The sequence below is a fragment of the Drosophila tropicalis genome, unplaced genomic scaffold (assembly GCF_018151085.1).
Source record: "Drosophila tropicalis isolate 14030-0801.00 unplaced genomic scaffold, ASM1815108v1 contig_878, whole genome shotgun sequence".
Taxonomy (NCBI): Eukaryota; Metazoa; Arthropoda; class Insecta; order Diptera; family Drosophilidae; genus Drosophila; species Drosophila tropicalis.
Genome location: NW_027173374.1, coordinates 1338889 through 1366276, shown reverse-complemented (window position 1 = coordinate 1366276; position 27388 = coordinate 1338889). Strand labels below are relative to the sequence as shown.

Here is a 27388-nt window from a genome sequence, read left to right as displayed (position 1 = left end):
CTGCCCTATGTACGTTCACACGCTGAGCCATCAAAGATCAAGATCTGCCCCGAGGGGTGCGTAGCATCGTCAGCCATGACATCAAATTGATATCACACCAATAACAATAAGTCATAAAAATTTACAAAAATCAGAAACAAAAAGGAAGCTAGTTGTGGGGGAGAGCACTTCAAGTTTTCAAGTGCTTTGACCTAGTGATCAAAATTTAAATCGACTGTATGTGTAGTTAGAGCTTCTTTATTCTTTTTTATTTTGACTGATGCTCGAGCTTTGGCGCCTTCAAAATGATTCTACGAATTATGATCGCCTATGTGCTTTGTGTTGGCGTCTATAGCTTGAACTCATCCCGATGCACAGCACTTCCGGCTGAGGAAACCAAAGTAAGAAGACGAAGAAGCATCGACGACGATTATTACAATCTACCAAATAAATGATGGCCTTCACTAAACCTTATAGAAAATGGCTTTTTATTTTATTTTTAATTAAGAACTTTGTATCATTTGGTTGACCAGAGCCATTTGTTGCGGCTCGTTTAGTGTAGCTTCTCCTTGTTCCGCCTAGATTGCAGCATTTTGCGTAGCATGTTGAAAGAGCTTAGAACTGGCACCATGACGGGCAAAAAGAGTGGAATGTAAATGGCATATTTCTGCTCATCAGGAAAATAAAGCTGGGCCAATAAGCTGGCATCAAAGAAACCGACTTCCGAGGCCACAAACGCCCGTTTAGCCAAGGCGGAAGCATCGCCCAATCGATGCTCCAATAGAGCAGCCTTGGCGGCCAAAATGTCCGTATAGGAATTAATTATAGCAGTGCCTACTTTATCATCTATCACAATATAACTGATTTGATCTAGGTAAATGGACGAAAAACAAGAAAAAACGCATTAGTGCATGGCTAATTGATGATTCGATAATGACTTGATAATTACCCAGCAGCTTAACAAGACTTTGCAGCGTACTGGTCGCCGTGGCAATATGCCGTACAGCACTACGTCTAAGATAGGACTCGTATTCCCACTTGCGCGGTACTAATTGCTCAATGTCCACCGTTTTGACGCCATCGATTTGCAGTTCACTGCTTATATCTAGTAACTTATGCAGCTGGTCGAGCATCACTTGCATATTATCATTGGTATTGACGTAATAGGCCAACGGAGGTTCATTGTTGATATAGGACAGACATACACGTTCATCAGGATTAGCAATGATCAGGCTACCCCAGCCGGGGGATATAAATGCATCAACACCATTCCGTGTAAGTTTTTGGTTTTTGCTATTGTAGATATGTAATGGAGCCATACTGCAAGGTGGAATATAAACTACCAAATTTATAGCTGGTTTATCTGTCGTACTAGCGCTCAGATTCTGTGCAATGGACGTAAGCAAGTGGGGAAGCGACGATTCCTGCAAGGCATAGTGACGGCCCAATTTGCTCTGATCTCGGACTTGCTTGATCTCAGCCTCAATAGACACACGATATTTCCACTGGGTGCGGACTGTGTAATTGGAAATGTCCGAAACTTGGGCTAGGAAAGGTTTAATATAAGCTGCAATGGTAAGTGATAGTAGATTATGGCACTGAATAGCATTCACTGGTCTTCCAATCTTACTCTCTACAGCCATTGCGATATTCCATCGAGCGTGAGTTAAACGAGGCTTGGGATTCAATACGGATACTATCACATCATATGCAGGCTGTGGAGCCTCCGACTTAACACCCAGACGTTCATCGGTTGTGAGTATTTGATTCATGCGATATGTTTGCAATACTTTGCTGTGCAGCAGCTGGGTCAGCTTATGGGAAGCTTTAAAAAAATAAGTTAATTACTTTTAAGTATGGGTCGAAAACATTCCCCATGGTGCTTGACTCACTGGCATCACTACGCATTAATGCTGATCGTTCAGTGGTTAACAGTAGTTCATCCTCCAGTTTGGGCCACTCAATAAACATAAAATCACCTATAGACTGCGGATGCTCTTTGAGTATTAGTTTTTCCAATGCTGCGGGAGTATGAACCTCCATAGCATTGGCCAACATAGGCAGTTGTTTAAATTCCACAGACCATACATCTAAATGAGAGAAATAAAATATTAGTGGACTTGCTTTGGTCGACTAATGAACAGACTTACCGCTATCGTTAAATCGGCTCTGAAGCTCACTGATGAGCAACTGGGCTCGACTAGCCTGCTGTGTGTAGATGGCCACCTGTACAGCTGTTTTGATGGACTGCTCGCTGAGCCTCAATATCGGTGCGGAGGGCAAATTGACTCTGTGCAATGATTGTATTTTCAATGCCGTTCAATTTGGGATTTCATCCAGATGACTCACCTGTAGACAGTGGTTGTTTTCCACCACATGGGAACGCCAATCACAACGATGACTACAATAAAAGCAATTGTGGCACTAATACGATATTTATCTGAAATATATAAAATATTTTAGTTTAAAACAGTCTCTTAAAGGTAATAGTTAGCATGTCGGAGAGAAAAAAACTAAACATTTATAAAATAACATTCATTATCCTTGAATAATAAAAGAAGAGAGAACTCTTGCCACTAAAACACTTAAGACTGGTAAGTCGACTACTTGATCAAAGTGAATTATAAGCTTTTATATAGTGGTAAATGTGAATATTAAATCAATGAACGTATTTAAAATGTATTACATCGCTTTATTTGGCAATATTTCTGTACAATAAACCGTCTGTAAATGTATTTTTTGTTATATAATGCAAGTTAAGAAACAACACGAATTGTGCGCTAACAAATTAAGCGTTCAGTTATATGGGGTTACTCCTTGTAACTACATGATATCACGAATACGGGTCCTTTGTCCAGTGGCGTGTTGCGTGAAACATATTTGGTAAATTTTGTGGTGCCCTCGCAGCGATATACAATATTTAGGGCATTGTCCACTGGTGTTATGGTCAGTAATACAGAATCCGAGTCATCCGATTCCTGATCGGAGGAAGTACTTGCTGTGTTCACGCCATTCGTCGGAGGCTCCGCGTCGGGTGACAGATATGTAATGACTGCCGCACCCTCTGCAGCATTTAAATAGTAGACCAAATCAAGGGTATTCTCTTCGCTAACTAGGCCGTCACCTAGGACAGTGTAGTTGCCGTGGGACCAACGCTGCAACTCCACGCAGCAGCTGGGACTAACAGCCTCTGGGCCAGATAAATCCAAATCGGTGAAGTCGCGCAGCAAATCAAACATGGGATGACTGCGAAACAGCTGCAACAGTTCCTGGATCATTCCGCTAGCTGTGCTCAGGTCTAGGATTTCGTAATTGTGCGCATTGGCTGGTCCTTGCCGTCGCCAAGAAAGTTTGGAGTCGGTTAAAAGTTGTGTGCGAGCCTGTTCAAATTTCTCACGTTTAAAAAATTCGTATAGGCAAATTTCGGAATTCTCCTCAATCCGTTTCTGAATGCTACGCCGCGTAGCTGTTTTCAGGTACACATCGTTCAGGAGCAGATTAAGTGAGGGCCTGTGTCCGTTAACTGGATCCCCATAACTAAGCCTGGGAAAATCTCGTAGCGACTCAGCAACAAATGCTTCATTTGTTTCGCCGTGAAACCAGCCATTTATCGTTAGACGGGGAAAGTCAAAGGTGGTCACTTCGCCCACCTGATGGAATGAACGCGAGCCAACTTTAAAGAAGGCAAACTGATTATCCTTTGGTGGTATTTTGCGGTGAACCGGAAACTGAGGATAGCATTGAGCATCGCTGGAGAAAATCTCCAAGCAGCCGCCTTGTTCGTCGCTCCACTCTTCAGCTCCTTCCCACGGAGATAGATAGTAGATAAAGGCCACCTGACGGTCCTTAAGGAGATCATCGTGTACCAAAAGGTAATCACCACAAGTGTACATACTACATGAGGCTGAGACATAGTCAAGTTTCAGATTTGTCACCTTCTCCAACCAGGGACGTACCTGCTTGCGCAGCACTTGCAGGAAATTTGTAAGCAGACGACATTCTGGCATGTTGGACAAGTCAGTGCTCTGATAGAATTCGTATAGGTCCATTTGTTTTCGTGACCATTGCACCTTTTTAATCATTTCGTCAACCAGGGTTTTGCTAGAGCCCGGCGCAAGCATCCCCGGCAGCAAACATATTTGAAAAGGCTCGGCATAGATTTGTGCACCAGTTGTATCCTCGGTTGCATTCCCGCTCTTTCCAGACCACTTTGCATGCAGCCATTCGGTTAGTTCTGTGCTTTGATATGTACTATTCAATTCAAGCTCCGTTCCACTAAGTCGGGACAATTTCTTTTGAGGCTCTCCACTGTTCTTCTCCTGCTTTGGCTCTGTATGATCTTTGCCTGCAAGGGAAACACAATGAATGAGATTGCATTAAGCATGGTGGGACATGGGCATACGCATACCTTAAATGTTAATTACGGCCGTGTCATATCGACACCCACTCTCAATTCCAATAACAATGTCACACACAAAAACTCAAAGATATGCACATATACACACGCGTTATCAAGAACAGCGGCTCGATTTTTGCCTCGCTATAGCTGCCGGCACGCTATAAATGAATTGCTATAATAATTGGACTCACCTTCATCTTTGTCCTTCCTCTTCAGCTTGAACGGTGTGGATTCGGCCGTGTCCATAGTTTTGAAATCGCCGCTGCAGTTGCAAATGGGAATAATACTTTAAATTAATTTTTAGTTTTTTGTTTTCCTCAACTTGTCTGCTGCTGCTGCTGATAGTGTTGCCAGAATTCATAAATGGCCTGCAGTCGCCACTCTGCTATTGGTCTGGGAACTCTACAGCGCACTGTTCAGCTGATCTATTTTTATCGAGTATGGCAACAATCGTCATCCACGTAAATAAAGTTTTTTATTTGTGCGGACCCGCAGAACTTTAATTAAACTTAATTAGGACAAATTTGTAGCGTTAGGAAGAACAGAGAGCGACTCCCCAGTATTTATGGATGTAATCACAAAGAGGTAATTATTTGAAGATTTCCTTTCTTTAATTATCCAGTTGTTTTCGGTAACCAAATCTGATCTGACCTTGTAAGATCGGGCCCTAAACAAAAAAAAAAAAAAAACCATTGGAATGTGTAAACACATACATATGTACATACAAACATACGTATATTTGAATGTATACAATTAGGGCCAACAGCTGATTTTGATTGCCACCTGATACAGGCTGGGGCTGGGGCTGTCTGGTTCTGATCTTGTGATGATCTCATTCCTTTGATTTATTTATTTCAGCACATTGCTATCTTAAGTTATGGGTAAGGATCAGCACTTACTCGAGGCAGCACGATGCGGCGATATAAAAACGGTGGGTAAACTATTGGATCTAGCTGCCAGAAGGCACGGACCACTATCCAGGTTAGTCATTAACTATTCTCTGAATTTATTGTACTCTAAATTTTGAATTCTCTAGTTTTCGCCGTAGCCCTAGCATCAATGCCCAAGACGTCAATGGGTACACACCCTTGCACCATTCTAGCCTCAATGGTCATAGCAGTATAGTGCGATTGCTATTGGCCCATAATGCTCAACTTGATGTGCCAGACATACGTGGCTCCACACCTCTCTTTCTGGCTGCTTGGGCTGGCCACCAGGATATTGTCAAAATGCTGCTCATGCATAGTCCTAATCCGGCCAATCCCAACGCCCAGACAATTGAAAACGAAACACCACTGCATTCTGCTGCGCAGCACGGTCACAATGCCGTAGTGGCCATATTGCTCTCATATGGAGCAGATCCGGCAATTCGAAATAATAGTTTTCAAACTGCTTTAGATCTAGCAGCTCAGTTTGGTCGCCTACAGGTGGTGCAGACACTACTACGTGTCGATCCTGATCTAATAATGGCCTATCGAACTGGTCAAGAGGATAATCTGGCAGAGCTTCTTGGCTTTGCAACTTTATATGCCGCTACCACACCCACCAAGCACATCTTTACGCACACCTGTCTACATCTGGCCAGTCGCAATGGCCACAAGAAGGTAGTAGAGACATTACTTGCCGCCGGAGTCGATGTTAATATACTTACCCATGCGGGCAGCGCTCTACATGAAGCCTCTCTGTGCGGAAAAAAATCGGTTGTAGTTACTCTCCTCAAGGCAGGCATCGATGTGAATGCCACAGATGGAAATGGGCGCACAGCTCTCGAAATATTGTCCGATTATCCGCCTCACGTTACCTATGATATTGTAGCTGTTATAAACGGTTGGAACTTTGGCTTAATCATTATATTTTAATACTTACTTCCTATGCAAATCTCTTGCAGAGTTCGCCAAAATGTCGGAGGTACAGTCAAAAATGTCCGCTATTGATCTTGGCGTGGAGAGTGGCACGCAATCGCTGCCAAAACGGTTATTTGAAAAGAATTCGCAACGCAAAAAACTGGTCAAACCGAACGATCTAGCCAGGGCGAGGAAGTAAGACAACAGAAAAGCCATGTGGCACCGCCTACACATTATTTATGTACAACCAACATGCTCTCACCACTTGTTGTTATTTATTGTGACCTCAATTAACCAACTACCAATCAGCTCAGCTCAGCTCATGTTATATGGAAACTGCACTCATCCCCAATTTGCACCCACATTCAAACACATGCACACACACACACACGCACATTGGTTGGGCTCAGTCACATTCCTCATCATTTTCTAATCGGGTCTGGTCTAATTCTAATCTCTCTTTCATAACCATTCACTCAATACCACGAAACCCATAGAAAGCAAGATCAAGCAAACGGACTTTCGCACTCTTTAAGCTCGCTGGATCAATATACCAAGGTGCCAGAGAATTATCTGGACATGAAGCCAATTAAGCAGCAAAAGTCCCTCAACGATGTGGCTGAAATTGGTAGCGGTAGTAAAGATATGTTGCTGTGTTATCAGCCCGTCTATAAGCAGCCGTATCAAAGTGCCCTTCTTCAGACGAACAATAATTTCTCAAGCTCTTCGGTACCTTCACAATCCTATGAGTACATTAATTTACTACGAAACGGTGGTTCAGGCAGTGAGGACAATGCCACCACCAGCAGCAGCATCTGTAAGTTAAGAATCAATATCAGATTTTGGACTTTTGATCTTAATAAATTATTCCTACAGCTGCTTCTTACCAACGTCCTACATCGCAGTATGTGGAAATGTCACTGCAGGCGCCAGTGCCAAAGCCTCGCACCAAATTAAATGGCAGCCTTAAGGAACACGAAGTTACGTCATGTGTTGTGGATAACAATAATAATACTGGCAAACAATTACGCGGTTTGCGTCACTCACCCACGCCAGATTATCCACCGCCCACAGTTATGGAAGCAGAGCACGCAATTATCAATTACATGCAACCGGCAACTCTGCGCAGGGGTGGCTTGATGGATGTGGATGCCAGTGAATCACCACGCACTACATACTCCTTCTCCTCCGATCAGGTGGAGGAATTTGTTGGAGATGATCCATTTGCTGGCCTTCTTAAAGGATCAACACTAAATTTGGCGCAAGACGAAGTAGATGGCCGAGAATACTTGCGTTCGCCCAGCATGGTGCGATCGGTGAATCGACGTAGTTTGGCCAAACAGCGGTACTCAGCAAGTGGCGAGGATTTCAGTGCCTCACGTGTGTGGGCTGAAATCGATACCATTTTTGAGCATATAGGCAATGAGGTATCCACCGTACAGGAATCAGAACTAGAACCGGAAAAGGAAGAGCCAGAACCTCAAAGTTTGCCTATTGAAGATCCGCGACACTCTTTGCAAATGAGAAAGCCGGCTGAGCTGTTGCTTGGCAAATCGCAAAACTCCGCTTCCAATTGGTGTCACTCACCCTATACTCTGATGTATGGAGAAATTCGTTATTCGGTTTTCGTAAGTCCAAACCCCTGCAGCGTCTGCATTGACATGAATTACATGCCTTTCTTCTCTATCCCTCTTTTAGTATTTGGGATCGACGGTAATACGTCAATTACAGGGCACCATGTCGACACGTAAATCGATTCAGAAACTAAAGATTGATGAAGAGAAGATAAAGTCAGCTGCTAGCGTCAGTGATATTAGCTTACTTGAAAATTGCACAACTTCTACCAAGTATCTGAAAGCTGCCAATCTGCAGACGCGTCTTAACGTTGATATTGCCGTCTCTTCTATGGGAGTCAAGTTTATAGATGATGAGAAAAAGGTATTAATTGGAGCCACTTTCAGCAAGTAATTTTATATAAACCTGATTCTGTCATTTATATAGGCTGCGATCTGTTCCCATGATATTGAAAATATTAATTGCGTGTGCCAGGATACAGAAGATTTGCGCTATTTTGCCTACATAACCAAAGAACAGGATTTGCATTATTGTCACGTCTTCATGGTAGACAATTTGGTAAGTATTCCAGCGAAAGTATTGAAACCGAAATAACATTCATTGCATTTAAGGAACTGGCCAAGGAGATCATTTTGACACTAGGCCAAGCTTTTGAGGTGGCCTATCAACTAGCCGTAAATCGCCAGGGTGCATCCTTGCCTGATGGGTGCTAAATCACAAACGTGCCTAATTAATTCGCGTCCAATATTTTATTTATTGCATTTTGAATGTGAATGTATTTTTCATTTACTAGTCTTTGATGCCATCTTGATGTTGACTTTGTCTGAGGAAAAAAAGTCAGCAAAGCTAAAGTATTTATACATTTTTTTTATAAACAATTAAACGCAATGTTAAATTTTACATGCAAACCTGTCTCATTAGTAAGGATACTCCGACTTCCCATACTTTACCTCACACAGGTTATAAATTACCTAAATACCGAAATAGTTTCATGCGAAAATCTTTCTAATTGGAATAAATTGCATACGCACATACGACGGACAGATGTCCACCGAAACTTAGAATCGGTAAGCAGCCTGATCCAGAATACTGCCACTTTATCATCTTTACTATCCCCATCAAGTTCTTTGATGGTCTTGCTTTATAGATGAAGCAAGTCGGCCCTAGTTGACCAACACAGAACAGTGATATCTTCAGGACATTTTCCATCAACATCGCATGACTATATCATATATCTGTCAAGTGTTTATTCCCATTTTGTTGATTGGGCCAGAATCACTTGAAGCCGCGATTCACCTTGGTTCGAAAATTGCGCCAAGTTCCGGTGCCAGTGCGTGAGTCGAACTGTTAAGGTCTGAGTCGAACCGATGAAAAATAGCGTTTGCCAACACTAAATGTAGCTTTAGCCGATTTTTCTACTTTGCAACACTGAGTAAATTAACAAACTCCCATTTCTATCAGTAATCGATGTTCAAAAAAAAACGTACAGCTGCAAAACAGACGCCTGTCAATAAACAAAAAAAAAAAAAAATAAAAAATATATACATATATTTACTGCATAAATTTTAAATTAACCGTTGATTAAACATGGAAACAACCACAGGTATGATGCGCTTATAAGTCTTCACTTATAGATTTACAATTGTTGGTTGATTATAGAATTAAAGGACGCTGATTGCGGCGCATTGCCACTAAAGGAATTCGAGTCGCTCGCACACACACCAATATCAAAGAAGACGCGAGCTGCTGGAAAGCGAAAATTGGAAAACGAGAATGTAAAGGATGATGAGATTCAGTCTAAAACTCCCATGGCATCTGGATGTGCAGCCGGGTCCGAAACCCCTCGGCGCAGTGCACGTAAAAGTGTTCGTCCGCCCCTTGATTACGAGGATATAATGCTGCGGTCTGCAAGCAAATTGTCAGTCATAGGTAATACTACTGGTCCTGCTTCTATGGACAACGAGAACGACGAGTTGGAAACCCATAAGTGGTCTGTGGCTGAAGTGGGGCGACATTCAGCTAAAATAAAGCGCAGTCGCAAATCTAAACGTACAGGCAGAATGCATATTAAGGAGATACAAGACAGCGTAAATGTCGCTGCGAAACCCGAAGAGGTTCCAGATCAAAAAGACACAACCGAGCAGGCCCTTATGAATGAAGGGAACTTAGAAGATCCGGAAGTCATGAAGACAGAGGCAGATGCAAATGAACAGGAATGCAAGACTGATGATAAATCAGAAAACCAGGAAATCGTGGAGGCAAAGGCAGAACCAATTGATGTGAAATCAGAAAAGACGGAGTCTGATTCAGCCACTCAAGAAATTCAGCGTGCTGTTAAATCGGAGAACCTGAATGGCATAAAGCTACAGGAAGAGCAGAATATGGAGTTAATCGTTACATCAGAGGATATCAATCCTACAGAGTCAGAGGGACAGTTATTAGTGCCTACCACAAAATCAAATAGCTTGGAAGAACTGGGTGTATTCCCACTCGAGGTTAATGAGGAAATGCCCTCTTTAATTGTGGTCGATGATGATGAGGACTTACCCGAAACACGGGAGACCGCATTAAATACCACATTCGATGCAGATGCCCAAGAATGCGGAGAGACTTTTGAAACAGAAATGCCAACTCTTCAAATGTCTCCAGAGAAGCAACCCACAGTAAAATTGTTGCTAACAAAAGCTGACGATGATGTGCCGATAGTTTTGAACCCTGACCAAGCTATTGAAGAAAAGCGTTCTCGTCCTTATAGATTACCCACACCTTTCAAGACCAAAGTGGGCAAAAGTGTCACAAACACCCCTACTTTGGGTGTAAATGAGGAAATGATTCCCCAGGATAATGGACAACGACGACGTTCCAAGTCCTTTTCTACCATGAGGGATATTAAGGCCAAGACTGTGTCCTTTTTGAGTCCCATTGAGGTGGCTCATGTTGATGATATCGATAAGCGTTGGGATGACCTAAATAAGAGCAGTACGTAAATAGTTTTTATAGTTTATATTTATATTTCTGAGTTACTCTATTTTAGATGTCACACAACGACGCAGGCGTTCAAAATCTTTGGATGGAAATTTACCAAAACCAAGTCGCTTGCCACAACCAAGTAAGCATATGATGACAAATCAAACTTTTAAATAAATATTAAGCATTTGTTATCTTTGACAGAGATCTTTCCAAAGATCTTAACACCAAGTAAACTCAAAACTCGCACCAAGCTACCTAATTTTGCGGCTATGCATCAGAAACAATTCGATAAAATGGAGAATCTTGTCGATCATTTGGAACGCAAGGCGGAGCGTGCGAAGATCTTGACAAATTCAGCTCTGAAAAAACAAAAGCAGCCATCTAGCTCTCAAGACCTTGCTGCTGAGGATCAATCAAAACCGCCACGGGCACTGAAAAAAATTAATTTATCCATTGCTCCAAAAGTTGTAACTCCCGGTAAAAGAGTAACGCCCGCTAAGGAAAAGGCAAATGTATCAATGAGAGCGCCACTAGGTCAAAGCGCAAATAGCTATGCGGCAAAACCAGCCTTCAATTTGTCCACGTCCTTGGCAAAAACATTTAACGCAAAGGCAGCAGTGCCATCATCCACTAGTAATAAATTGGAACAGAGGCGTCAACGACACATGGAAATGTTTAAGCAGCGCCCGGGAAATGACAAAAAGGCCGATTTTATTAGAGGTGTTCGTTTGAATCGCCGGTTTGAACTACAAATGCAACATCGTCGTGTTATGGAAGAGGAGGATTAATCTAAGATTCTATTTTTAAATTGTTAAATTAAGTAATTGGTTTCCTTGGATTTTGTTTTGCAAGTTGTCTTAGATGCGTACAAAAATATACATAACATTTTTATTTCAATAAATCATGTGCATGAAATCACAAAGATTTTAAATCGTTTCAGCGGACATTCCTGTGGGAGCAGATTCTCATGTTAGAGAGCGAATCAGAGAAATAGCAGTAATTTGAAATGTAAAAGTTTTGATTTTAATAGGCTTTGCATTTGATAACTGGGAATGATTTATAAAACTATACAATACTGTTTACTCGAAATTATTATTCATTCTAGTTTACAATCAAATTTACATGCTTTCAACCCAGTGTGCAGGGGCTGAATCCATATCTACATTGGAACTTAGTGTTGGCTAACGTTCTGCAGAACTAACGGAGGCGGAGGAACGGTCCTATTGGCGTGTTGTGTAAACCGCATTTTCCGAAAAAATTGTAAATAAATAGTTTTAAATTATTGTATTTAAGTCATGCTGAACATTTTACGTCAGCGTCACGCGCTCCTCTCTCATGCCGCGCAGCGTTGGCTTCACACATCCCAGAGCCGGCCCGGCTATATCGTGCTGTAAGTTGGTAGTGCAAAACGCAAACACTTACGTATGTACTAATGCTTGAATTATTGCTCAGCGTGCCCGAAATTGGAGAAGAAGGACCCACTGAGGGACTGCTGAAGCCGGATGGACTGCCAGCGTTTAGTGACATTACCATTGAGATGTGCCTGGGTGCCATTGGGCAACAGGCAGCAGCCGTGGAGAAGGTTGTCAAATCGTTGGAGCAGGACATTCAGAGTGGCAAAGGCCCCCTGGATAGTTCGATTATATTTGCCGATCTCGATGCGGTCACTGGTCCATTGGAGACCACATGGGGCGTAGCCAAAGCTCTTTACTTGGGCAACAGCACATTAATCCCAACAAAGTCCTACATGAATATCCATGAACGAGCTCGTAACGCACGAGCGACTAAATTCTGCAATAAGATTGTTTACGAGGCCCTAACACAGCAAGAGGAATCCGGCGACAGAGATGATCAGCGGTTGCGTCAGAAATTTCAGCTGGAGGGAAAATTGAATGGATTGGCACTGGATAAAAATGCACAAGACGGTCTTAAACAGCTGCTAACTCAACTGGGGCGGGAGCGTTCGAGCTTCAAAAACAAAGTCAACATGGCCGTCCACTCCTTTGGCCATGTGATAAATGATTTTCAATTGGTGCGAGACTTTCCGCCCACTCTATTGGAAGCCACAGCCCGCGACTCCAAACAGGCATTGCAGGGTCCCTGGAAGATAACATTGCAGCCGCAAATTGTAGAGGGCTTTCTGAAATACTGCCCCGACAGATTACAGCGCTGGAATGTATGGCGAGCCAATGCCATAAAGGCTTCCCAGCAACAGGACAAATCGCTAGAGAACAGCACACATTTGGAGAAGATTCGTGGGCTACGCAAACGACAAGCCAATCTTTTAGGGTACTCCAGCTATGCGGATATGTCCATGCAAACGAAAATGGTCGGTAGCGTCGACAATTTGAAGCAAATCTTTGCCAAATTGCTTAAATTTGCTGGACCAGCACAGAGTGTGGAGTTGGAAGAGTTGCAGAAATTTGCCAATGCCAATAGCGGCGGAGGAGCAAATCAATATCAACTGGATGCTTACGATGTGAGCTACTGGGGGCGCAAACAGCTTGCCGCTGAGTCTAGTCTGCATGAAAGTAAGCTAAGTGAATTCTTTCCCCTGCCTCGTGTTCTTTCTGGTGTGTTTGGTCTAAGCGAGAAACTCTTCAACATTCGCATTGTGGAGCATACCCAGGCTGAAGTGTGGCATCCAGCGGTTAAATTTTATCATGTCTTTGATAACGATGCCACCTCTAGTTCCGAACCAGTTGGTGGCTTTTACGTTGACTGCTACTCCAAGGAGCATAAATTTGGTCGAAATAATGGCTGGATGGTGGGCATACGAAACAGCAATAAATCCGCTAACCTGACACCTCTCTGCGCGCTTATCTTCAATTTCGCTGAGCCGACGGATCCGAAAAAGCCTCCTTTACTTAGCTACGGTGATCTGCAAATGCTCTTCAAGACCTTCGGCACGGGTCTTCAACATCTGTTGACCCAGGCGAAGTACAGCGATTTGGCGGGTCTGTCGAACATTGAATGGGATGCCTCTCAGGTGTCTGGCTATGTCATGAGCAATTTCCTCGATAATCCCACTATCCTGCAATCCCTTTCGGGTCACTATGTAAATGATGAACCCATCGATGCTTCTTTAGCAAGCAAAATGCGTCTATTCAAAACGAAGTTAGCTGGCTATAATCTCTGCAAGGAACTCTATGCCGCCGATCTCGATATTGAACTGCATCGTTCTGAATCGTTTTGGCTAGAGACTGTACGAAAATTGTGGCCTGTCTATCATTGTATGCCTCTGGACAAAAAAGATACGCATCCCTGTTCAATGACTGATATCTTTGCTGGTGATTGGGCTGCCGCCCAGTTCAGTCATTTGTATTCCAAACTGATAGCGGCAGACATCTCCAGCAGCTTCATCAATCAGCGGAATATCGATGATTATGCTGCCGTGGGGAAACGCTATAAGGAGACGTTCCTCAGTTCGGGCGGTTCTTTGCCCACGGCTGAGGTGTTCCGTCGATTCCAAGGTCGTGATCCTTCAGTCGAGGCGTTACTCAAGTCACTAGAAATATACGAGCCCTCACAGACCACGGAAAATAATTAAACGTTATCTACTAGCCATGTGTCGGTTAATTGATAAGCGGTGCGACATTGTTGGATCGAAGACCTGCCTGGATAAAGTGATTATGATTGTAAATATCATGACTAAGTGTAGTCGGACGAGCAGGTGTTGGGTCTACGTAGTTGAACCACACAAAAGTTTTGTTGTTTTATTTAAATAATACTTTAATAATAAATTGCATAAATTTATAACATTTAACATATTCCCTCACATTACTCTTTTTTTCGCATTGTTTTGTTTTGTTTAGACTTCAATTTCGTTCGACATGTGTCTATATATATATATGTATATATATATATATATATATATAAATAACAAAGGCAAAACATGATTTCTGCATAAAGGAAAACTTAGGCTCGTCCATTTGTCTGTTAGTGTGTGTGTGTGTTTAGAGTGAAAACTTTATTTCGTATTCCACTTGCTGATTATATATATGAATATATAAACATATAGTTATTATATTAGATAAGAAGTTCTATGTACAAATATGTATGTACCCTAGACGCCAAAAATTTTTGGAAACAAAAAGTTGTAAGGAAATAAGGAAATTGAAGAAGTAGGGGGTAGTAGACATGGCCAAATTTTTAACGTATTTTAGCTAATTTACAGGAATTTAAATTTAAATACCATCTAATTCGAAGATTACTTTAGCATGTAAGTTGTTTTCTTTGTAGTATTATTATCTGTGCTAAGAGGATCGGGAAGTTGGGCGTGTTTTTAGGGTCAGCGGGGGTTCGAGGCTTGCATATTTGAAATCGTTTAGAATATATTTGCTAAGGCTCCACCGGTTCGTTTCGTATCGTATCGTAATTGCGTGAATCTGTGTGTGATTAATATATATCCGGACAATTGCTCCAGTCCTGGGCGGATTTAGCCTCCCAATATGTATTCTTGTAGACATGTACAAAGTTCTCTGTGCCCATTTCCTTTTCACGCTTAAACCACATCGGTTCATACGCCGGGTACGGTCGGCCATCGGCTGCTGCCTGCTCGGCTTCTCGCTCCCGCTGTCTTCGAACGGTTCGTTGCTTTTCCTCCAAGCGAAGTTTCTCCTTGTTACTGGCATCCCAGGCACCCTCCTCCATCATTCGTTGATCGGGTCGTCTACGCGAATCGGTTGGGGCAACGCCCTCTTCCTCTTCGTTAAGTTGACATGCCAGCTGCGTGAAATTGTAGTATTTATCCGATTCTGGTGGTGCTGGGCGACGCCTCCATGCTACCTTATACTCTCCTGTGGTGTAGGTCCGACTTTCGGGACTACCGCTAGTCTGGAGAACAGGTGCGATCTCAATTTTGCTGTCCCATGTGCCGCGCACCACCCACTTAACCTCATTGTTGCCATTCATGACCACGCCCTTGACGCTGCGCTGCACTTCGCGACTAAAGTAGGAGTAGGGTATATAGTTCAGGATGCATTTAATGCCCTGGGCAGCATTGGTGCCTTCGATTTCCATCTCGCCATGCTGATCCACCCACAATTTGCCAACGATTATGTTATTAACCGTTGTGGTCACTTTCCGCCAAGTATAACGATTGCCACTCAACGGAAATGTAACCGAAGCACCACCCAATGGATTGATCTGTAACATTTAGTTGACGGAAAAATAAAAATCCATTAAATCTTTCACTTAAGTTTTACTTACCTGAACATATTTGCCACGAAATTTACTAGTCATGGAAAATTCCTGCCAACAGACCCATTTGCTGCTCTCACAGTGCAACGCTGCAATGGGTGGATGATGGGAAACCTGCTCGGCCAGACAACGCCAGCCCAGGTCATCCGTTCGATCACATTCGAAGGTCTCGCCCAGCAGGGGATTGAATGGTTTGCCTGTTCGATTCGTTGTAGTTGCATATGAAGAGACAGTAAAGGCGGCCACATAGGCCAGTTGCTCGCATGGATCACCGCAGTTGGCCGCAATATCCAGAATATCGGCATACTCGTAATCCTCTACGAGGCGTTGAAGCATAGACAGCGGTTCATTGAAATTGACGGGCATTGGGATTTTCGAAAGATCCTTGCCAATACAGTTCTTCATGATAGACCACAAACTCAGCGGATAGTTGGGCTTGTCGGGGATGCGTGTGCGTCTCTGTTTCACTTGTTTGCGGTCGGACGGCAATGGTTCAGTCAACGGCTCGGACGGTTGGACGGCACGATCCACATCATCATCGTGTTCATCAGCATGCCCTCCCGATGCCACGCGGGGAGCGCTCACCAGACAAACCTGTTGTATTGTCTTGATCGTGCGCTTTTGTTCATCACTTTCGGAGGAGCTGCCTGTTTGACCCTCCACCTGATCCTCAGAGCTGCTACGGCGCTTGTTCAATTTCAGGATAAAGGTTCCATCTGGGGGTGACGTTCCATACGCATGATCCTGGGCATCAAAGAACTCAACCTCATCGTCTGATGTCAACTGCGAGGCACCTCCGCCTCCTGCATTGAGAGACATTGTTGTGCTGGACGAGACCATAGGCGGAACTGGCTTATTCTGACGCACCAAGACGGCGGCCTGCTCCATTTGCGACTGCTGTTTGGCCATCTGTTCGATGATCTCCTCCAGCCGCTGGCGCTGTTCTCGCTCATGATGCAGCATTTTGGACCACTTGTGACCCTGTGACTCGGCTGATTGAAGGTAATCGTTTCCGGCATTGATCATGGCATTAGATGTAATACGGAACAGAGTAGCCCTCTCGTTGACAATTTTGGTGCGACTGGCTAGCGACTCCTCCTCATTGGATTCCAAGTCATTGAGGGCTCTTTGCAGGGCAGCACCGTGTTTGGTTATCAAATCGTAACAGGTGCGCATATTCTCCAGGCGTTCGGTCAGATCCCTCACTACTGTGTTTATTTCCTGACTGGGCACCACCTGTGCCGTCTCTTCGGCCTCCTCCTCCTCGCTTTCAATGTCCCGTATGGCCTTCGCCTTGGCTAGCTCCAAAGCCGTCACCCATGATTGACGCTCCACCTCGGTAGCGGCTTTTATGTGAAATGTTTGTGTGCCTCCATTCGAAATAACAAATGTACACGAATCCACTGTATGAATAAGAGCGCCGTGCAACGAGATGGTACCGCGACATGTATGATTGATTTCCGTTCGATTGCGATAATAGCTGAGGACGCCCTTTGACAGCACAAACCAACGGCGCTGATAGCCTTTAATATAGTTGGTCCACTTCAATAGCCATCCCTTCATTTCCGGATCGCCCTTTTTCTTCTCCGCCCCTCCTCCCCCGGCCACAGCCACAACACCACCTGCGGCATCCGTCATGGTACGATCTCAATTGAAATCGCAATCGTGTGCAAATCGAAACGCCACGTACAATGATAACGAAAAGGGCGACGCGGGATCCAACCAATAACCACGAATGTAGTTATTGCTCCGAATACACTGACTTTGCTTCCGACGTCGATGGGTTTCGTTATGTGAAAGCTTCTTGCATTATTACTATTATTATTGTTAAAGTAAAGTTATCGATTACACAGTAGATTTGTTCAGGCTCCCGTTTCCGTTCCCCCACTTAGTTGCGCTTATTTACGTTCACAATGAATTTATATTTATTTTTTAATTTTTCTGCAGAACATCAAGAAAAAAGAAACTGGAAGAAACTTGTGTGCGTGTGTCAGTGATGTCATATTTGGCTTTTTCCCGTTAGATCTGGCTTCCTTGTTGCGTAGAGAAAATATTTTACATTTACATGGGTAGATAACTTTTTGTTTGTTTTATTTTAATTAATTAATAACTATAGATCAAAATTCTTAAACGATATGGCAAAAACTTTAGATTTACTCAGATTCGCAATTTTTACGACTTTTTACGTTATCAGAAATTTTTTAGAAGATTTGTGTTGTTATTTAAAGATATAAATAACTATAACACCTTACATTTGTGTTTCACAACCATTTTTGTCCAATAAAGGGATTTGTATTCATTTTTAAATGCTAAAAATCAAATGATTTCTAACATAAAAAATAAAAGGCCTCTCATTTCTATGTTTGTAGTTATAAATTTACGATGCGTGTATTTATTATATTGTTTCGTATGTTTGATAAATAGTGAAATAAAATAGACATGTTCATTAAAAGTTGGGCTAGGTCTGGGGCTGGTTGTCAAATCCGCCTTAAGGTGGACAACTGGTAGAGCTGGTGCTCACTTCTGGTACTCGGCCCATGAGTAACGGAAGGAGCGGATCATGCGGAATAGGCTGCAAAATAATACACACAAATCTGGTCACAAAAATGCAGGTAAAAAGTTCTATTGACATTATGTACAGGTGAAAAGAGTGTGGAGAACATGGACAGTGGCCACAGGATGAATGCACAGACACATACAGACACAGAAGCCATGAAATGTAAGTATATACAATAAATCGTTTATTCGTAGGCAGTTCTTGCATAATATAAAATAAATATGTATACAGTTACAAGTAATTTAAAAAATACAAATACAAATACAGTTTCATCTTTATAGTTTCTTTTTTCTGTTATGTTTTCTTTTCTTCTATCTTGTTTTGTTTTTCCAATAGTTCCTGACGGCACTGTTCACAAATCATATATAAATATATGTAAATGAAGGCGGGGCGGGTCAACACAAAGCTTAATGAAACAATAATAAAGTTGTGGTGGGGGATAAAAGGGGGTTATGGTCGGTTGATATGGGAAAAACAGCAAACAAAATATATATAAATATGAAAAAGCAGACTACAAATGTATGTGTGAAAAATGTCTTAGGGACTATTGTGAAAAAACAATAAATGGGATTGAGAGGATATGGATATGGAAATGGGATATATGATTGATAGGTAGTTGGAGCATTTCGTTACATAGTATTGTAAGCAGCGGTGTTGAAGCTTTGCTTTGGTAAACTTAGCCTAGTGAGTGGATGGGTCTTTCCATGCTGTGCTAGACGACGATGCTGTACTTGCTGCTGATCAGATTGCTGCTGCATGTTCGTGGTGACGACTGCCGCGGCGGGTGTGTTGGCATTGGCAATGTGTCTGGCTGGTGCCGGTGGCGGTCGACTCTCACTGTAATCATGCGTTTTGTTCGTCGACAGCGATCGATCGTAATAGGAGCGCGGGCGTTGCTTGAAGCTATTAATTGTTGAGGAGCTGATCGTACTCGAGGAGCTCGAGCTGGTGGTTGTTGTGACGGCAATGACAGCAGGCGTCGGCAGTATGCTTGTTGCAGGCGGGGGATTTGATGTTGTTTGGCTACTACTACATGAAGTGGTTTGATATTTATGCACAAGACCTTTCACATTACGATCACAAGATTCGCTTACGCTGGAGTCAGATGAATTAGACGTTGATGTTGAAGTGCCCCCGACAACGGCATGATCCGAATGCTGGGCCACCGGCGATGAGGGCAGTGATTGATGATTTGACTTTGGTTTACCAGCAGCAATAACAGCGTTACTATTGGCCGTACAGTTAACCACATTACTGGCGGTTCCACTGACTCCCACCACTGCCGCCTTGGCTTCAAAGTTCTGCTTGAGTATTTGCACATTGCCCGAGATGCGCTGATCCTCTGGCACTATCTGGGTCGGCCCACCACGTAAAACCACAGCTGCCACTGTTGTTGTCTCAAAATCGCTGGTTGTATTTTTGTTCTCAATATCGCTAGTGTGCATCAGTTCCTCACTATTGCAACGCAAGGGTTGGCGCTGCCTCGCACTGCCCGCTGAGGAGGCGCTGCGAAAGAGATTGACCGAACGCTTGGAACCAGCATCCAGATGCTCCTGGCTCTGATTTTGACTTTCCTCCTCTTGGCAACGCTTTTTTAGAGTAGTATTCTCCTCTAATTTCTGCTTGGTGCGCTTAACGGTGCCCAGCTGCCCACTATCACCGCACTGGTTAAAATTGTCGCCTGGCGTCGTCTTGTGCTCAATGCTGCTCCTGCTGCTACTGCTACGTTTAAGGTCCTGTATTTCACCTTCGAAAATGGCCGTGGTATTGCGATTAGTATCATAATAACTACAGGAACTAGTGCGTAGCGGCAAACTACTCCTATTATCGCCAGATCCCCAACTGGCATGCCGCGAGGGAAACTCTCGCTGACGCACACCTCGCTGGCGTAGCATAATGGGTTGTGACTGTTGAGGATGCTGCTGCTGGGGAGGATCCAATATAATTCCCCCACTAGGCCCAAATGACTCAGTCCAGGAGTGCGTCTTGCGACGTTGTGGCTTCTCACACTCCTCTTTGGCAAAGGCATTGTCGACCTGTGAGGAAAACACATCCGATGACCCCGAATCCTGACGCGACATGGTGCTATTATCGTTTAGATTGGACGTTTGGGTTATCAGTTTGGTAAGCGAAGTCCACACAGGCAACTGATCTGCCTTATGCGCCTCGAGATCATGAACACGAGTCCGCACCGAGAGCGGCGTGTGCTTTTGTATATGCAGCACCTGGTTTTGGGTGACACTGTAGTTCTCCCCATTGCTACCCGAGAAGCACATGTTCTTTGGCTCTTCGGCCACACTGCGCTCAGGTGTCAAGTTTTCCATTGATTGGCTCTGCTGTTTGGTGACTACAGCGCTAGGGGTCTTCGGGGAAGTGCTACTGGATCGGCGACCAAAACGTCGCTGTTTTTGTGCGCTTAATCGTCGATGCGATCGCGATATACTGGACGAATTGTCATTCTCCTCGGGTGTTATAACCCCTGCCTGACTGCTTCCCCTAGTCTTTGATTTGGCCTGATTGAGCGCCTGTATCAGTGGAGTGGGTTCGCTGCCCGGCAAAAGTCTTGCATCCTTTGTGCTCTTCAAATTCGTCTCACTCTTACTACGCTGAAGCTTCTCTTTGTTTTTCATGGCATCCAACATACCACTGTATGTCTCCAGCTGATTGAGAAAGTTCTTGTTGGGCTTAATGCAGCTGCGACGCTCCTTTACATGTTCCAAAGCCCTTTGGAATTCCCATTTATAAGCCTTCATGGCATAAGCAATGACCACTGAAGCCGATCGACTGACTCCCATTTTGCAATGGACTAGCACCTTAGATCCCTCAGCTTTGGCTCGGGATATATAACGATATGTATCATCCCAGTACTTGAGTAAATTGGTCTTCTCGTCATCATATACACGCACATTGAAGTACTCAAAGGTGCCGGGAAAAAAATTATCAATCTCTCGAGTCACGTTGAGTATATGGCGAACGCTAGAAGAGATCAAATGGCAATCAATATGTATATAAACCTTTAGGAAATCTCAATTTACATTAAACATGATAATAAATTACTTTACTCTACAAGAATGTAAATTGAATTCAAGTAGACAATAAATAGGATATTTATATAGAATTTTAGCTTTTAACTTACCCATTTTTCTGCAACTCCTCCAAATTGCTGGCATTCCACTCTGAGCCTAAATAGACATGCTCAAATATTTTAGTGGGCGCATCCATTTGACCAAGAATTAGAAGCATTTCGGTATCAATGAACGATTTATATTCGCCCAGATCCATATCGAGAATCTCCTCGAGTCGTCCGCGTATATATTTGGAGGTTACTTCATCCAAATCGACCGACATCATAATTGCTTTCAGCTTCATTTTAATGACACTTTCAGTTTCCTCCTTGGCGGTTGGCCTGCAAAAATAATTATTAGGATTAATGATTATTCTCTCTGATTAGTTTGTTACTAGTTAGCTAGTTACTTGTTTCGTATGGCATCTGGTGAAGGCGGGCGGCGACTTTCAAGCGCATCCATGGCATTCCATTCGTTCAGGCACGATTGATCCGATTCTATGCGTTTTTCATAGCTGGAGAGCCATTCGTGGGACGGTCCGCTCGCATAAAAATTATTTTCACGTGCCCTTTTCGATACTTTATACAATGTTTGCAGGGCTGACCTGAAATTGGTGTCATTGTGTTGGATAAATATTAATATTTATTTACATCTTTACTGCTTGCGCTTTGTTCATACCACATGGCTTGCACAGAGACGGGCTTAAATATGTGGGTCTTCTCGTGGACCGCCACGCTAAAACCACTGGAAGACAGATGAAGGATTAGGTTTAAGGGCAAATGGTAGGCAAATCATAGTAACGCCTACCCATCGCCATCTAAGTGAATTGTTGTGTCCGCTAAAATGGGTACCACTAAACCAATTGTGGTCCGCTCATTACAGTCGATGCCTAGCAAACAGGATTCCTCCATATCTGATGTATTTTTATTATCGCCAGCTTCAATGCCCAAACGGTTCTCCTTATCCTTATCCGTTAAAGTGGTTGTTGTTGTGGTCACATCCTCTGATAATTGCCTTTGTGTTTGGTGATTGTGGGAAAGTGCTGTGGAAGATGAAGATAGGGAAGAACCAATATCTGCCAACTTGGCGGAATTGTGACGCTTGATCTTGATGCGCTGTTCATTCAAGAAAGAAGTGCGACAACAACTCCGCGATGCAATCACCAGGTAGCGTGTGCGACTCGAACGCTGCGATTCCAGTTTGACAGCCTGCGGCGATGCGAGAGTGAATGCATTAGATAAAGTTAATATGTATTTATGCATTTCTCACCATTTTAAGCGTATCCTCTCGATGCAACAAATAAAACATGGACTGCAAATGCAACTGGATATCAGAGTTATTACTCTGAGTGCTATTGGTGGAACGTATCGAGTCCGTGCTTAGCCTGCGCTCGCTCTGAGCCACAATGTCCTTAAGCCCTAATACCAATGCGGTTCCTTTGCCAGCAAAGAAGCATTCGCCCTTGTCATTCTTGTTGCCCTCATCATCCTCTGACTCTCCGGCATCCTGTAAATTATTGAAAACATTATCAATGAAGAACAAGGGAACACGCTGGAACGTTTATTTGTGTATGTCATGTAAATCATTCCTCCTCACTCAATCTGCATACATACAATCAAAATTTGTGATTTAAATACTCTTTTCTAGTTCTTTGGTTCAATGTTGTTAAATTGAAATTGAAGAGATTTTCTCCAAAAGCCAAGTTTATACCTCCTATTAAAGTAAATGATATACATATGTACCTACAACTTATGGCTGCCAGGAGCTAGGTCGGACCACTTATGATAATGAACCATCGGAACACTAATGATAATGCTATGTAGGGTATACTATCAACTTCGTTGTTATAAACATTTTCCCTGATTTGTTTAATGATAAATCACTTTTATAGGAACAAGGAAACGCAGAGAGAGCAAAGGAAGGAAAGAGAGATAGAGAGAGACAAAGAGTGTGTGAGTGATGCAGAGAGTAAAGTGTTAACAGTTATGTTTACAAATAATAAACTATAATATATATAATAATATTGCCTCTCATTTATTTATTTGAATAAATATTCCAAGGGCAGCAATATCAACGATGGCCGAAACTATTTTTGGGGCAGACGGACGCGGGCCAAAAAGAAAAGCTACAACAACAACCACCAACAACAAAAGAAAAAGAAAAAAACGACAAATAAGGCAATGCAAAATTGTTTATTGAAAATGAATGCGGCGCGTCGGTTGACGTCGCGACGTCTGCTACGGATTTGCTTGAGTTACAGCAACGGCAACAACAACAATAACAACAAGAAAAGCAACAGCAACTAACAGATGCGCGATGACGCTGCCAGAACGCCCACTCTCTTATATATACATATGTAAGCGTATACAAATGTACATATACGCTTTAAGTTTCTGGTTTGTTTAATTTTTGTTACAATTGGCCCGGCTAGACAACACAAAGGATCTATGGCCAAAAAAATAAATATGTACATACATATAAACGGAAAACACGCACAGGAAGCGTCCACAACCAAAACAAACCCAAATTTGGATGTGTGAAGTGACAGAGAGAGCTTACACACACCGACACACATACGCACACGCACATATGCATACATACGAGTCACAGATTGCCATCATTAGGGCAACAGTGGGACGAAAGGTGGGGAGTAAATCTCATCCGGAGTCTGGCCAATTATAGTATTACTCACCGAATTCGAGCAGGAGCCAGCCACACTAGGCGAACGCTGCACCGTTACAAGCGCCATTTGTTATTCCTGTTTTTTTTTGTGGTGGTGATGACAATCCAAGGCCTTGCCCCTCCCTGATCGTATCCTCTGCCCACACTGCCTCCTTGTCCTTTGAGCGCGACGGAGAGAGAGATAGAAAAAGCGAGCGTGACTCAGGTGTCTTAGGATTAAATTTTACAAATGCATTTTTCGCGTTTGTCGCCTGCTGCTGCTTCTGTTGACGTCGCCGTTGTTGTTTTTTTCTTTTTCTTTTTTGCACTCGGCACTGAGCCTTATTCTTTGGCTGCTCTTTTCAATTAACTACACTTAAACTCTCGTTCTCGCTGTCACAATATAAGCACTAAGCAACCGCACACACTTACATACACGTTGTACAATTGATAATTTGCAAATTAAAATTATTTTTTTGATTATTTTACAAATTTGTTCATAAAGACCAAGACGCCATATTGCGAAATCTGGTAACACTAGACAAGAAGTTATCGATAACTATAACAGTGTTGGTAACTCTGCAAATGGGAAATGTGTTTCGCAACACTTTTATTTAAACCAACGTCCAAATGATTAGTGTGGCCGTATCTAGGGTATTTCTGGGTTATGCGGTCACGGTCACATTGTTTTTAATAATAAATAATCAAAACAACAACAAAAACATAGAATTGATTTCGCATTTTGACTTTAATAAAAAGCAATTGAGCTATGTCGTCGTTCATTGAGGAAACAAAATGCCTGTTGCCGCGCATAACTTTAATAGCCTGCGGTTGTTTTAGTCCGCCCACTCCAATGCATATGCGTTTGTTTGGTAAGAGCAAATGCTTAAATCACTAACTTTAGTTTATTTAACTTAGATTGTTTATGTTTTAGAGATAGCCCGGGATTACTTTGAGATGGCGGGCACGCACAAGGTCATCGGCGGCATTATATCACCCACTCACGATTCGTATGGTAAGAAGGGATTGGCTCCGGCACTTGACCGTTGTGCCATGGTGAAATTGGCCCTACAGTCATCCAATTGGATACACCTGTCAGACTGGGAGGTGCGACAGTCACAGTGGACACGCACAACATCGGTCTTGCAATTTCACCAGAACTACATAAATAATTTTATGAATTTGTCTTCGACAAGACCGAAAGATGAAAAACTAATACATGAATGGTTACCTCTAGCTATTGGCGATCGTAAAGATCCTGTAAATGTGAAGCTGTTGTGTGGAGCTGATTTGCTCGAATCATTTGCAGTTCCAGGCCTGTGGGCAGAATCAGATGTGTGTAGAAACAGATTAAAAACAAAAAAGCAGTAATTTTAATTATATTTATTTAGATTGAGAATATCGTGGCGAATCATGGACTGGTAGTCATTACACGCTCCGGTTCAAATCCGGAAAAGTTTATATTTGAATCGGATATTCTGACTAAATACCAGGTAAATATAATGGACTCTTTTCTTATATTGGAATTTTTTTTCCTAATGAACGTCTTTTTAGCGTAACATTACGCTGATTACCAATTGGGTGCCCAATGAGGTGAGCTCCTCCATGGTGCGTCGTCTTCTAGGTCGTGGCCAGTCGGTGAAATATCTTCTAGACGAATTGGTTCTTGAATATATAAAGCGTCATCGTTTATATAATATCACATCGTAAGTGCAATTTAATTACGTTACTCATTTTCAACTTTCCACCTGTTATTCTTTTGCTTTCATTCGCTTACCCACATATGTATAACCATAACTGATACGTACACTGAACGAGGCGCTACACGATTACACTAAGACCCACCATCACTATCACACCACCTTTAGTAGATCAGATAGATCAGATTGCACAACCAGAGCAACTTTTTATTTTGTTTCCCAAACAGCAGGCAGGATGTTCCGCCTGAGGGCAATGCCAACTTTTCCACCTCAACCCCAGCATGACAAACTCGTCATCACCATCATCCGCAGCAGCAGCAGCAACAGCAACAGCAAAAATCGCACCCGCACCAAATGCATCGTTACCATCAGTCACAGCAAGCACTTCGTCTGCAGTGGCGCATTTTTATGGAGTGTGAGTCAGCGCAATTAGCAGATGCTAAGAAAAATGTTTGGAAATTCCAATTGCAAAGTTCTTAGTATTCGTTTCTTGCTGTTGCGTGTAAATATGTAATATTATGGGCATGATTCTCTTTGATCAGACGTCGAATTTGTTTTATCTTTTAATATCTATATATAAATACGGCCTGTATAAATATCTATGTAAATATTTTAGTTTGGTGGTCAGTGTACGTATCACGCACCATTCGTTTGCACCCCGTAAAATTTGCCAAAGAATCTTTACCAAATAACCATTAACTTGTCATTGTTGTTGTTATTGTACTGACACGCCTACTTAATATTTATCGGATGTATAGTAAGTATATAACGGATGCAGTGCGTCCAACTCATTTGATTTTCAATCACGCCTATATGGACAACAACAAGAATGACCTGAATGAGCAAATTACCCTTGAACAAGACATGGATGAGTCGGATTCTCCAAGTCCACTGACAGCCACACAACAATTGACCACACGAGTCTTTTGCTGCGGCGACTCATCGCCGCGTGGCTCCAAACTATTGCGTCTTGGACCCGGCCAGGCAGTACAGGTTATCACCACCATGCCCAGTGACGAGAATTCTGAAGTAATTATGACATTTTAACAAATCTCTTGACAAAAGTTGAAATTAAATTCGTTATTCTTATTCCAGTCACAGGCAAAAAAGCAAAAAATTGGTCAAGTACAACTTTAGAACCATTAAAGATCATATCGTAAACCGATCCCTACATTATGGCTGTTGTTATCGTTAAATAAAATATTTATATATTTATTGAATGATATGTAAACAAATATTTAAATGAATTTCCAAATAGCGCAAACACTTAATAGTTTACAATTTACGTTAAGCAGTTTCAAATGAAATTGATGTCATTTTGTGGGTCACTTGCCTCCGTTGCAAAGGCATTGAACTTGCATTTCCATCGAGTGAAATCGTTTCTGCAGCAACACGGAGCATTGACATTGCACCGAAAGGGCTTCGCCTGGGCTGCC

General features: G+C 42.8%; 7 protein-coding genes across 15 annotated transcripts; 4 read left to right on the top strand and 3 right to left on the bottom strand.

The window, feature by feature from the left end:
- Positions 1 to 450: 450 nt before the first annotated feature.
- Positions 451 to 4757, bottom strand: LOC137584632 (prolyl 3-hydroxylase sudestada1-like). 2 transcript variants are annotated; one of them, XM_068300131.1, is made up of 7 exons: positions 4570 to 4757; positions 2329 to 2419; positions 2130 to 2269; positions 1872 to 2069; positions 1610 to 1804; positions 929 to 1546; positions 451 to 849 (listed from the first exon to the last, which is right to left on the bottom strand). In XM_068300131.1, the coding sequence occupies exons 1-7, from the start codon at positions 4622 to 4624 to the stop codon at positions 533 to 535; spliced, it is 1614 nt and encodes a 537-aa protein (XP_068156232.1). In that variant the 5' UTR covers positions 4625 to 4757; the 3' UTR covers positions 451 to 532. The 2 variants fall into 2 exon arrangements, with proteins under 2 accessions (XP_068156232.1, XP_068156233.1); XM_068300132.1 differs by lacking the exons at positions 451 to 849; positions 929 to 1546; positions 1610 to 1804; ... (1 more) ...; positions 2130 to 2269; positions 2329 to 2419 and adding an exon at positions 2651 to 4324.
- Positions 4758 to 4803: 46 nt separating this feature from the next.
- On the top strand, positions 4804 to 8697 carry LOC137584631 (ankyrin repeat and SAM domain-containing protein 1A). 2 transcript variants are annotated; one of them, XM_068300129.1, is made up of 9 exons: positions 4804 to 4963; positions 5237 to 5359; positions 5415 to 6205; positions 6267 to 6417; positions 6759 to 7039; positions 7099 to 7850; positions 7921 to 8160; positions 8224 to 8355; positions 8409 to 8697. In XM_068300129.1, the coding sequence occupies exons 2-9, from the start codon at positions 5256 to 5258 to the stop codon at positions 8508 to 8510; spliced, it is 2553 nt and encodes an 850-aa protein (XP_068156230.1). In that variant the 5' UTR covers positions 4804 to 4963; positions 5237 to 5255; the 3' UTR covers positions 8511 to 8697. The 2 variants fall into 2 exon arrangements, with proteins under 2 accessions (XP_068156230.1, XP_068156229.1); XM_068300128.1 differs by having other exon boundaries at positions 6720 to 7039.
- Positions 8698 to 9244: 547 nt separating this feature from the next.
- Positions 9245 to 11689, top strand: Mink (Mitotic spindle and nuclear protein). Its single transcript, XM_068299907.1, has 4 exons — positions 9245 to 9400; positions 9457 to 10776; positions 10832 to 10906; positions 10969 to 11689. The coding sequence occupies exons 1-4, from the start codon at positions 9385 to 9387 to the stop codon at positions 11553 to 11555; spliced, it is 1998 nt and encodes a 665-aa protein (XP_068156008.1). The 5' UTR covers positions 9245 to 9384; the 3' UTR covers positions 11556 to 11689.
- Positions 11690 to 11938: 249 nt separating this feature from the next.
- LOC137585905 (oligopeptidase A) lies at positions 11939 to 14533 on the top strand. The gene is made up of 2 exons (XM_068301931.1): positions 11939 to 12157; positions 12220 to 14533. The coding sequence occupies exons 1-2, from the start codon at positions 12063 to 12065 to the stop codon at positions 14315 to 14317; spliced, it is 2193 nt and encodes a 730-aa protein (XP_068158032.1). The 5' UTR covers positions 11939 to 12062; the 3' UTR covers positions 14318 to 14533.
- A 183-nt stretch (positions 14534 to 14716) lies between these two features.
- Osbp (oxysterol binding protein) lies at positions 14717 to 17956 on the bottom strand. Its single transcript, XM_068301930.1, has 2 exons — positions 15979 to 17956; positions 14717 to 15915 (listed from the first exon to the last, which is right to left on the bottom strand). The coding sequence occupies exons 1-2, from the start codon at positions 17605 to 17607 to the stop codon at positions 15166 to 15168; spliced, it is 2379 nt and encodes a 792-aa protein (XP_068158031.1). The 5' UTR covers positions 17608 to 17956; the 3' UTR covers positions 14717 to 15165.
- Positions 17957 to 18331: 375 nt separating this feature from the next.
- ssh (Protein phosphatase Slingshot) lies at positions 18332 to 24790 on the bottom strand. Of its 4 annotated transcripts, XM_068301249.1 has the most exons (9): positions 24685 to 24790; positions 24284 to 24431; positions 22861 to 23097; positions 22399 to 22799; positions 22270 to 22335; positions 22001 to 22195; positions 21663 to 21932; positions 19160 to 21502; positions 18332 to 18541 (listed from the first exon to the last, which is right to left on the bottom strand). In XM_068301249.1, the coding sequence occupies exons 2-9, from the start codon at positions 24338 to 24340 to the stop codon at positions 18487 to 18489; spliced, it is 3624 nt and encodes a 1207-aa protein (XP_068157350.1). In that variant the 5' UTR covers positions 24341 to 24431; positions 24685 to 24790; the 3' UTR covers positions 18332 to 18486. The 4 variants fall into 4 exon arrangements, with proteins under 4 accessions (XP_068157350.1, XP_068157349.1, XP_068157351.1 ...); XM_068301248.1 differs by having other exon boundaries at positions 24284 to 24781; XM_068301250.1 differs by having other exon boundaries at positions 19621 to 21502; positions 24284 to 24781.
- Positions 24791 to 24889: 99 nt separating this feature from the next.
- Positions 24890 to 27218, top strand: Nmnat (nicotinamide mononucleotide adenylyltransferase). 4 transcript variants are annotated; one of them, XM_068300084.1, is made up of 7 exons: positions 24890 to 25124; positions 25187 to 25267; positions 25490 to 25587; positions 25644 to 25745; positions 25807 to 25958; positions 26711 to 26981; positions 27048 to 27218. In XM_068300084.1, exons 1-7 carry the CDS (start codon positions 25022 to 25024, stop codon positions 27087 to 27089), a joined length of 849 nt encoding a protein of 282 aa, XP_068156185.1. In that variant the 5' UTR covers positions 24890 to 25021; the 3' UTR covers positions 27090 to 27218. The 4 variants fall into 4 exon arrangements, with proteins under 4 accessions (XP_068156185.1, XP_068156183.1, XP_068156184.1 ...); XM_068300082.1 differs by having other exon boundaries at positions 24891 to 25124; positions 25187 to 25587; XM_068300083.1 differs by lacking the exons at positions 26711 to 26981; positions 27048 to 27218 and adding an exon at positions 26071 to 26675 and having other exon boundaries at positions 24893 to 25124; positions 25187 to 25587.
- Positions 27219 to 27388: the final 170 nt, after the last annotated feature.